This window comes from Mus musculus, chromosome 17 (genome assembly GCF_000001635.26).
Source record: "Mus musculus strain C57BL/6J chromosome 17, GRCm38.p6 C57BL/6J".
Lineage (NCBI taxonomy): Eukaryota > Metazoa > Chordata > Mammalia > Rodentia > Muridae > Mus > Mus musculus.
In genome coordinates, this window is record NC_000083.6 from 74,537,478 (window position 1) to 74,546,987 (window position 9,510).

At 41.0% G+C, this 9,510-nt stretch overlaps 1 protein-coding gene across 21 annotated transcripts in view; it reads left to right on the forward strand.

Annotated features, from left to right (window-relative positions):
* Nucleotides 1–9,510, forward strand: part of Birc6 (baculoviral IAP repeat-containing 6) — a 175,103-nt gene that overhangs the window by 9,224 nt on the left and 156,369 nt on the right. For all 21 annotated transcript variants that reach the window (XR_003952080.1, XR_385268.4, XR_003952078.1 and 18 more), the window contains exon 2: nt 8,760–8,941. Coding sequence is in view for 18 of the 21 variants with exons in the window: in XM_011246257.3 (XP_011244559.1) it covers nt 8,760–8,941 (182 nt within the window). In the remaining 3 variants the exon portion in view is untranslated. The remainder of the gene's footprint in view (nt 1–8,759; nt 8,942–9,510) is intronic.

The window sequence follows — 9,510 nt, forward strand, 5'->3', positions numbered from 1 at the left end:
TTATTTGTTCTTGTGTTCAGAAAAATTATTTAATTAGCAAAGTTTCCAAAACAACTAAAATTGCAAGAAAAGCTAAGTGAATATTATCTGTTGGGATTTCCTGCACCTCAGACAGTCATTCATAGCCTCGGTTTTCATCTCATTCCCATCATTCATATCCTCATGGGCTTTGCACAGTGGCTCTGAAGAAGAGAAAAGGACACTTAGGAAGCTTGCTCTTCATTATAAGCCTGTGGGTTCTTACAAGACTGGCATGCACCACAGTGTCCTTTTGGACTAGGAGTATGCACTTGGTCTGTTTCACTTGATAGACTTTGCTGATGTTAAATGATGACCTAGTTTATGTCAAATGTTTGTTGTCCTTTCCCATTTTATTAGCAAAATACCTATAATCAGGTTCTTTGATCTCTTTTTTCTTCCCTCCTTTTTCTCCCCTCCCTCCCTCCCTCAACCCCCTCTTGGCAGGGTCTTTATGTAGCCCTGGCTTTTCTGAAGCCCTTGTAAACCAGTCTGCCTTGAAACCCAGCATCCTTCTGCTGGCTGCTGCTTTTCCTCTTCCTCCTCTCTTTTTTTGAGTGCTGATATTGGCATGAGCTACCATACATGTATTTCTTTCTTTTCTTCTTCTTCCTCCTCTTCCTCTTCTTTTTTCAAAGATCTTGTATACTGATTATCCAAATTTTTACTTTTCTTCCCAGGTTTTCCTTAAGGATGGTCTTATTCTAACAGAAAATGTATCCTAATCTTTCAGACTCATTAATGATTGGCATTATAAGAGCTCACACTCTGGAGCCCAACATCTTAAGCATTAGTTGTTCATTATTGTTTGGGTGCTCTCTCTCACTCCTTGTGTGTGTGTGTTTGAGTGTGTGCATGCATGGGTGCATTCGTAGTGTGTATGTGTGAGACAGGTCTTACTATGAATCCTTAGCTAGCCTGGAGCTCACTATGTAGCATGCATGCAAGGGCAAGGGTTATCTGAACTATTTCATACTATTCAAGAAATGCCTGAATGCTTACTCATATATAAGCTCTTTATACTGTTGTGAACTGTTGAAATCCAGAATGTTTTACTTGGTAGTTTGTAACTCTCAGTGATGCAGATATTGCTCTCACCTAGGTAGTAAGAGCACATGTGTGATCCCGGCGGCACTCAGAGGAAGCAGAAGGATCGGGAGTTGGAGGCCGGCTTAAGACACACAATGAGTCTTATCTCAAAAAACAACAACAAAAACATATTGTTCTAATTTGCATTATAGTGTACCTAGATATTTCTTTTGTTCATGGGAAACTGGAGAGGGATAGTTTCAGTAAAATACCTACAGCAAAAACATAATATACTTATCAACCTCTCTTTCCTTTAAAGATTTATTTATTTATTTTATGAATGTGAGTGTACTGTATTTGTACAGATGGTTGTGGGGAGCTTTCATGTGGTTGTTGGAAATTGAATTTTTAGGACCTCTGCTCATTCCAGTTAACCAAAATTTTATTTTATTTTATTATTATATATAAGTACACTGTAGCTGGCTTCAGACATACCAGAAGAGGGTGTCAGATCTCATGGGTGGTTTTGAGCCGCTATGTGGGTGCTGGGAATTGAACTCAGGACCTTTGAAAGAGCAGTCAGTGCTCTTACCCGCTGAGCCTCTTTCTTTCTTTTTTTGTCTTGTTTTGTTTGTTTGTCTTTTTGAGACAGGGCTTACTATGTGGCTGTGGTTGTCCTAGAACTCACAATGTAGACCAGGCTAGTATCAAACTCACAGAGATCTGCTTCCTTCCCTCTACCTTCTTGGTGACCTTTCAGATAGCCACAGATTACCACAGGAACTTAAACAAGCAAACAAACAGCCCCAAATCCAAAATATATACTATATAGAAGACATAGGGTTTTTTTTTCAACTGTTTACCGTAAGAAAGTTTTTTATTTTTTATTTATTTTTATTTTTCAGATAGGGTCTTAATGTAGCCCAGGCTGGCTTTAGACTCACTGTGTAGCTAAGAATGACCTTAAACTTCTGGTCCTCTTGTCTTTCCTTGGGAGTTTATAGGTGTGTATTGTCCCCCCCCCCCCCAATTCCACTCACTTTTATGTAGGACTGTGGATCAAACCTAGGACTTGTTGAACATAAGAAGAACTTATGGTCAGTTTTGATAGAATCAGTGGGAGGAAAATCTTAAGATTGTAAGTACCGTGCAGAGATAATATTGAATTCACAGAAACACCTTTCTGTTCGGATTAACATTGAGGGTTTATGTGGGGGTGAGTCTGAGCTGAGACTGAGTCTGGGCCAGGGCAAGATCATAAATGAGGAGACATCTGTGAGTGTGAGGCCAGGTTGCTGTACATAATGTTAAACTAGCGAGGGCGACACACTGAGACCGTGCCTTTAAAACCAACAGTTAAAGACATTGGGCTGGGGCTTTTGCTCTGTGGTTCCTCACTTGCCTAGCATGCTCAGAGTTCTTTTCCCAGGTAGGAAACAAGTCTGACCTTGCTGTTCATAGTAGGGAGCCGTTGTACATTATGGTGAAATTACAGTTGCCTTTAGAAGGTTTTGATGTTGTGAAAAGTGATGTGAGCTCCATGGAAGTTAGTGGGTTTTGAGATAGGGTCTCATTATGTAGCCCTTCTGGCCTGCAACTCACAGGTCTTCCTGTTTCTCTTGGGGACACCAAACCCTGCTCGTGATTTTTAGGTAGAAAATATAAGTTAGTGAATGTTAGGGAGAAGAGAAATTGACAACAAGGTGAAAGTTACCTTTAAGTTCTGACTTTTATTGCTAGAAGAACAATGTTTATTAATTTAAACACGTGATGAAGAAAGCTGTGAAATAAAGCTGATAGAGCTTCTCAGTTGTAATCTTCTTTTTTTTTTTTTTTTTTTTTAAAGATTTATTTATTGATTATATGTAAGTACACTGTAGCTGTCTTCAGACACTCCAGAAGAGGGAGTCAGATCTCTTTACGGATGGTTGTGAGCCACCATGTGGTTGCTGGGATTTGAACTCTGGACCTTCGGAAGAGCAGTCGGGTGCTCTTACCCACTGAGCCATCTCACCAGCCCCTGTAATCTTCTTAAGGTGACGTGAAGAACAGAAGGCACTTAGAAGTTCAAGCTAGGGCTAGGCACGGTAACTCATGCCTGTAACCTGGAAGGCAGAGGATAGAGGATTAATGGTAGTTCTAGGTCATATAGTGAGTTTGACAGAGTGAGCTGGAGGCTGGCTTGTGCCATATGAGATCCGTTTTCAAAAAACCAAGGATGGAGGGAATCTTAGTTGTTTGGTAGGCTAAGCAGTAGATTTTTGAGTTTGAATCCTGCTTGAGCAACTAAGAACCCTTTAAAGAAAGTGCTAAGAGTGGTGAACGGACATGTATGCAAGTAAAATAACTATACATATAAAATGATAATTTTTTTTGTTTGTTTTTTGTTTTGTTTTTTTTCGAGACAGGGTTTCTCTGTATAGCCCTGGCTGTCCTGGAACTCACTTTGTAGATAGACCAGGCTGGCCTCGAACTCAGAAATCTGCCTGCTTCTGCCTCCCGAGTGCTGGGATTAGAGGCGTGCGCCACCATGCCCCACGATAATTTTTTTTTTTAAGTGCTGAGGATGGAGTCCAGTGGTAGACTGAACTATACTTGCTTAGCATAAATGAAGCCCTGGTTTCAGTGTTCAGGGAAAATTCAAGGTAGAAAGGTTTGGAAATATGGCAGAGGGAAGAGAGCTTTCCTAATGTGCATGAGGTACCCTGGTTCCGTCTTCTGACCACCAAAACACAGGGACAAGACGGAAGGAAAGAAAGAAAGAGGTACAAGGTTGGAGTGTGAAGATTTGGAGGGCGCTGGTGTTTACTGGAAGTCCAGTCTGGTGGTACTATGGAGTTTGGCTCTGCTGATGCTTTTTTGTGTACTGGCTTTCCTTAGCATGTTTGAACCTTTTTGGGTGCTCCATAAGTAATACATAACTCATTTGGTTTATTGGAAAGGTTAATAAATTCGTTGTATATTTGTGACACTTCTTGGCCTACTGGTCAACACTCAGCACTATTTGTATTGGTGTTAAAAATTACAGTTCAGTCCAACAAATGTGTATCTGCACATGGGGTTGATAAGATGGTAAGATGGTTCTTATCTTTTTAGTGTGGTTTTTTGTTTGTTTGTTTGTTTTGAGACAGGGTTTCTCTGTATAGCCCTGGCTGTCCTGGAGCTCACTTTGTAGACCAGGCAGGCCTCGAACTCAGAAATCCGCCTGCCTCTGCCTCTCGAGTGCTGGGATTAAAGGCGTGCGCCACCATGCCCGGCTCTTTTTTTTTTTTTAAAAGACAGGATTACTCAACATAGCTCTGGCTGTTCTAGAAATTTATGTAGACTAGACTAGTCTCAAACACACAAGCTCCACCTGCTTTCTGTCTCCAGAGTGCTACTACTAGAGGGGTGTAGCACAATATGTAGCTGTTGTTATATTTTAAACCTAAAAACTCAGTTAAAGGTGACCAATTTAGGATACTATTATGAGAGGAGCAGCAAGCTTTCTTTATAAATTGTGAAGATACTGCTGCCTAGTAAGTTTAACTTTAGCCTTTATTTTCGGTTTCTTTTTAGACAGAGTTTCTCTGTAGCCATGGTTGTCCTGGAACTCACTATGTAGACCAGGCTGGCCTCAAACTCAGAGATCCACCTGTCTCTGCCTCCCAAGTGCTGGGATTAAAGGTGTGTGTCACCACTAACTTTTTACAGTTTTTAATTTTTTAAGTTTTTGATATTTTCGTCAGATAAATGATATGTTACAAAATCTTGCTTTACCTAAAAGAAGCACATTGTACAATGAACAAGAGGATTGGAGTTAAAAACACTGAAACAGTAGCTTAATATCATGAGAAGAGACGAAGATGAGGAAGATAGGATGGGAATGGAGGGCTGCTAGCATAGGGGTCAGATAGCTAAAATGAAGGCTTCCTTGATGGGCATGGAGGAAAGGCAGGGAAATCCTACTTCACGTATGGATGCCAGTTGATCTTCATGGTTGGGGGAAGGACAGCAGGGCTGGAGTGATGGGAGGAGAGTGGTTTAGACAAATTAGGGAACATCTGCCTTCCAACCTAAGTTTTGTTACTGTAATCTCCTCACTTTTAAATTTCATCCTTATAGGTGGAACAACATTATCAACTAACCAGTACCCCGGAGCTCTTGACTCTAGCTGCATATGTATCAAAAGATGGCCTAGTCGGCCATCACTGGAAAGAGAGGCCCACTGGACTTGCAAACTTTATATGCCCCAGTACAGGGGAATGCCAGGGCCAAAAAGTGGGGGTGGGTGGGTGGGAGGGTATGGGGGACTTTTGGGATAGCATTGGAAATGTAAATGAGGAAAATACCTAATTAAAAAAAAGTGTAAAAAAAAATTTCATCTTGTTTTATTTATGTGAGTACTCTACCTGCATTTATGTATATGTTTCAGATTCCCTGGAGCTGGACTTAACAAAAAGCAGTGAGCTGCCATGTAGGTGCTGGGGATTGAACCTAGATCCTTTGGAAAAACAGCTAGTGTTCTTAACCACTTAGTTAACTTTCTAGTCCTCTTTGTTTTATTTATTTATTTATTTTGCTTAATGCCTTTTTTCCTTATTGTCTTTCCAGTGGGAGCTTGGGAGGGGCCATATAAGATGGATATAGTTATATCTGTGTAGAAGTGAAAAGCTCTAGATGTGCTGAGATTGTTGATTATTTAGTACTTACTCCTAAACGCTGCAGGTTTCTGTAATGTAATCTCTTTTTTGTTTTGTTGTTGTTGTTGTTGTTGTTTTTTTGAGACAGTGTTTCTCTGTGTAGCCCTGGCTGTTCTGGAACTCACTTTGTAGACCAGGCTGGCCTCCAACTCAGAAATCCACCTGCCTCTGCCTCCCGAGTGCTGGGATTAAAGGCGTGCGCCACCACTGCCATTTAGGGAAGAACTTTCTTGTACACACATGGAGAGAGGGAAGGAGCGAGGGTAGAGGAATGGAGGGAGGGAGGGAGAGGCAGACAGAGACTGACTGACTGAATGACTGTAGTATGCCAGGTGGTGATAACATTTAAGTTAGTAGGGAATGAAATCTTGGGTGGCTAAAGCAATATGTGAGGACTAACTTCTTTGTCTGATGCTGTTCAAAGAATCCATAACTATCTGTAAATAAATTGTTGCTGTTTGACAGAGTTGCCAGTGTAAGAAGTAACTGTGCTGCAAATCAGAACAATCCTATTTGGACTATGCCCATGTGAATTTCTATTTGCAGCTCATGTCTGAAATTCTGTTTGGGACTTAATATAGCTAACACACACCCCCAGCATGCCACACAGGCCCTTTATCATTCCTTACAGAGCCCTTATTTTAAGGCAGTCCAAGTCACACTTTATCCAGCTGTTTGTGTGTACTCTGCACAGGAGAAAGTTCCCTCGCTAGCTCTGCTTCTCTCCTCATCACTTTGCTCTTTCCCAAAACTGTTTCCGACAAAGATGTTAATCCTCACATGTGCTTGAGCTTGAGCATAGTCCTGAGGGGGGAATGCGTGTTCTGAGATGCTGCCGAGACCTAACCACGGCAGTGCACATACAAAAGGCCTCGGCTCCCTTGCAGGCAGCAGTACTAGGTCTTAGAATGAACACCTCGATTATACTTTGAAAACTTTGTCAGCTGGGTTTTGTGGCTCATGTCTGTGATTCTGATACACTTGGGAGGATGAAACGGAGGATTGCTGTGGGGTTCGAAGCTTGGAAAAAAAATAGATGTAATTATACTTTTGTGCTTTCTACAGTGTTAATGGAACTGATTGTACAGTACACAGGTTTTTTGTTTTTGGTGCTGAGTATTGAAACCAGGGAGGGCCTGGGCATATAGTAAGCAAGCACGCACGCCATCATGGCCCTAGACCTTGGCCAACCATGTTACCTTTTGATCCTGGATTCGTGTTTTAGCATGCCTTTGTAATTTATTAACATTGTTATGCATATTGCATGTTGATTTATTTTTGAATACTATTCCATTATTATATACTGTTTCTTTAAGCCTGCCTTTTTTGTTATTTACAGTATTTGGAGATTGAGTAGAGCTGTCATAAGCGTCTGAGTTCAAGGTTCTATGTGATCCTAAGGCTTTGCTGTCTGTCTTCCGGCGGGATGGAGAGGCCTGCAGGACTCCCACACTTAACTTTATTTTTAAAGAGCTGCCAACCACTGTGATTGCATGTTGTATCTCCATTAGAAACACATCAATTCTGGTCCCTTTATGTTCTTGCAGCCCTTCATAATATCTGTATATTGTGACAATGTCTGCATTCCCTGCTACTTAGTCAGCTTTCTGACCCTATAACAAATATCTGGGACAATCAAGTTAATAAGTAAAAAGATTTATTTAGTAACTTTTAGAGGTGTTTTTGTTTGTTTGTTTGTTTTAGGTTTTCCTAGATAGGATTTCTTTGAGTAGCCCTAGCTGCCCTGAAACTCATTGTGTATACCAGGCTGGCCTCAAACTCAGAGATCTTCCTGCCCCAAGTTGGGGTTAAAGGTCTGTGCCACCACCACCAAGCTATTTTTAGAGGTTATAGTGTTTGGGCATGATGGAAAAGAATACAGAGTGGGGCCGGACTGTTTTCCTGGCTGGGAAGTAAAGAGAGAAAGGAAGTTCCGATTTCTCCTTCAGGGTCCTAAAGGGGATTGGGATTCCATGATCATACATACGGTCCCTTCAGCTTCTAGTGGCCTTTCATTGGAAGCAAGGTCTACACTTTATAGATCTTTGGAGCATATTTAATATCCAGATTTTAGCATCACCCAGAGTGATCTGTTTATTCTTTGCAATTGTCAAAATCCCAATAACCATTTTTTCAGAAATTAAAAAAAAAATCTTATTTAAAATTTATAGGGGATTTTAAGGGAATTGCTTTTAATATTCAAAGTAATCTTGAAAAAGACAAAAGTTAGGTAGGAATGTAACTCAGTCAGTACTTGGGAAGGAGACTGATGAATTTACACTTCCTGATCACTAAACTAAACTGCAAAGCTACAGTAATTAACATAGTGTGGTACTGAGGAAAGGGATATGGCTCAGTAATACAAGGCTTGGCTAGTATGCACATGTGCTGGGGTGGCTCATCAACTGCAAATGCAAACAATGGCACTGATGTAGCTGTGGACAGGATGTAGAGCATGATGGGAATGGATAAAGAGTCTAGAGACATATCCTCAAACATAATGGTTTATGATTTTTGACAAGGGTTCAACTCCATTATTTGGGGGGTAAGGATGGTATAAAACAAATGATTCTGGGATACCTAGTTGAATCTGTGTATGCAGATCTCTGTCTCCATCCCTGTTCTCTCAGAGGAAAAGAATATTATCGAAGGATAATATGGTAGAAATAAATTTCCTGCAATTCCTTTATTCAACTCACTTTAAGGTATTTTACCACATCTGCTCTTTGTCTCATGTAGATTGTTCCCCCACCCTCATACGGTCTTAGTTTTGTAGAAAAGGTTGCCTTGAAATTTCTGCTTCTGCCTTGGATTCCTATTGGCTGGGATTGCAGATGGGTATCCCCATGCTCAACTGTGTATAGAGCAGCAATATAGCTGCCAAGTTAAAATCCGTTTCTGTTGAGACTGACTATAGTTCATACTCCAGTCTGCTCTAATCATGGTTTTTAAACTTCTTTCCAGTTCAGTGTCTCAGTCAGGATTGTTGGTTTTAAAATCTTAATTGTTGAATTTTTGTTCTTTTAACAGCTAAACCAGGTGGACAGGTGAAATGTCAGTATATTTCTGCTGTGGATAAAGTGATATTTGTGGATGATTACGCCGTGGGCTGTAGGAAGGACCTTAATGGGATCTTGTTGCTAGACACTGCTCTGCAAACTCCAGTTTCAAAGCAGGACGATGTGGTTCAGCTGGAACTTCCCGTCACAGAGGTAAGCAGACACACATGCCATGTGTCCTTGTCAGTGGAAACCTCAGACCTCTGAGTAGCAAGTGAATTAAGTTGTCCTTAGGGCGTAAGGTTTGTAAGTTGTACTTTAAGGACATTGCATAGTTACTCCCATTAAAAACAAAGGATTGAGTCATGAGCCACACCTTTAAAAACTTACCTTTCTCTGCATAACCTAACTGGTGCTTGTTGAAGTGTTTTAGGTATGAACTGTTCTTTGGCCACAGGATAAGCAGCTACAACAAAGATTCCAAAATACAGTGAATTAAAAAAACACTATGGCTTATGTGTAGTAATAGCCCAGGGCTGGTTGTGGAGCCTACTCTGCCAGTCTCAACATTTTGGCTAGCTGGTGATTTGTGGACAGTTGCTCCAAGTCCCACCATTTCTAAGTTGTAGGAGATCAGTGGAGCACATCTTTTCTTAATCCCCACTTCTCAGTTTTCTCCTCCTTTCTCTTTCACCTCTGTTCCTTCTGTCTGTCTTTTTTCCCAACACCCTTCCCCTCTCCTTCTGCTCTTCTACTCTTCTTCATTCCCTTCAAACTTTTCA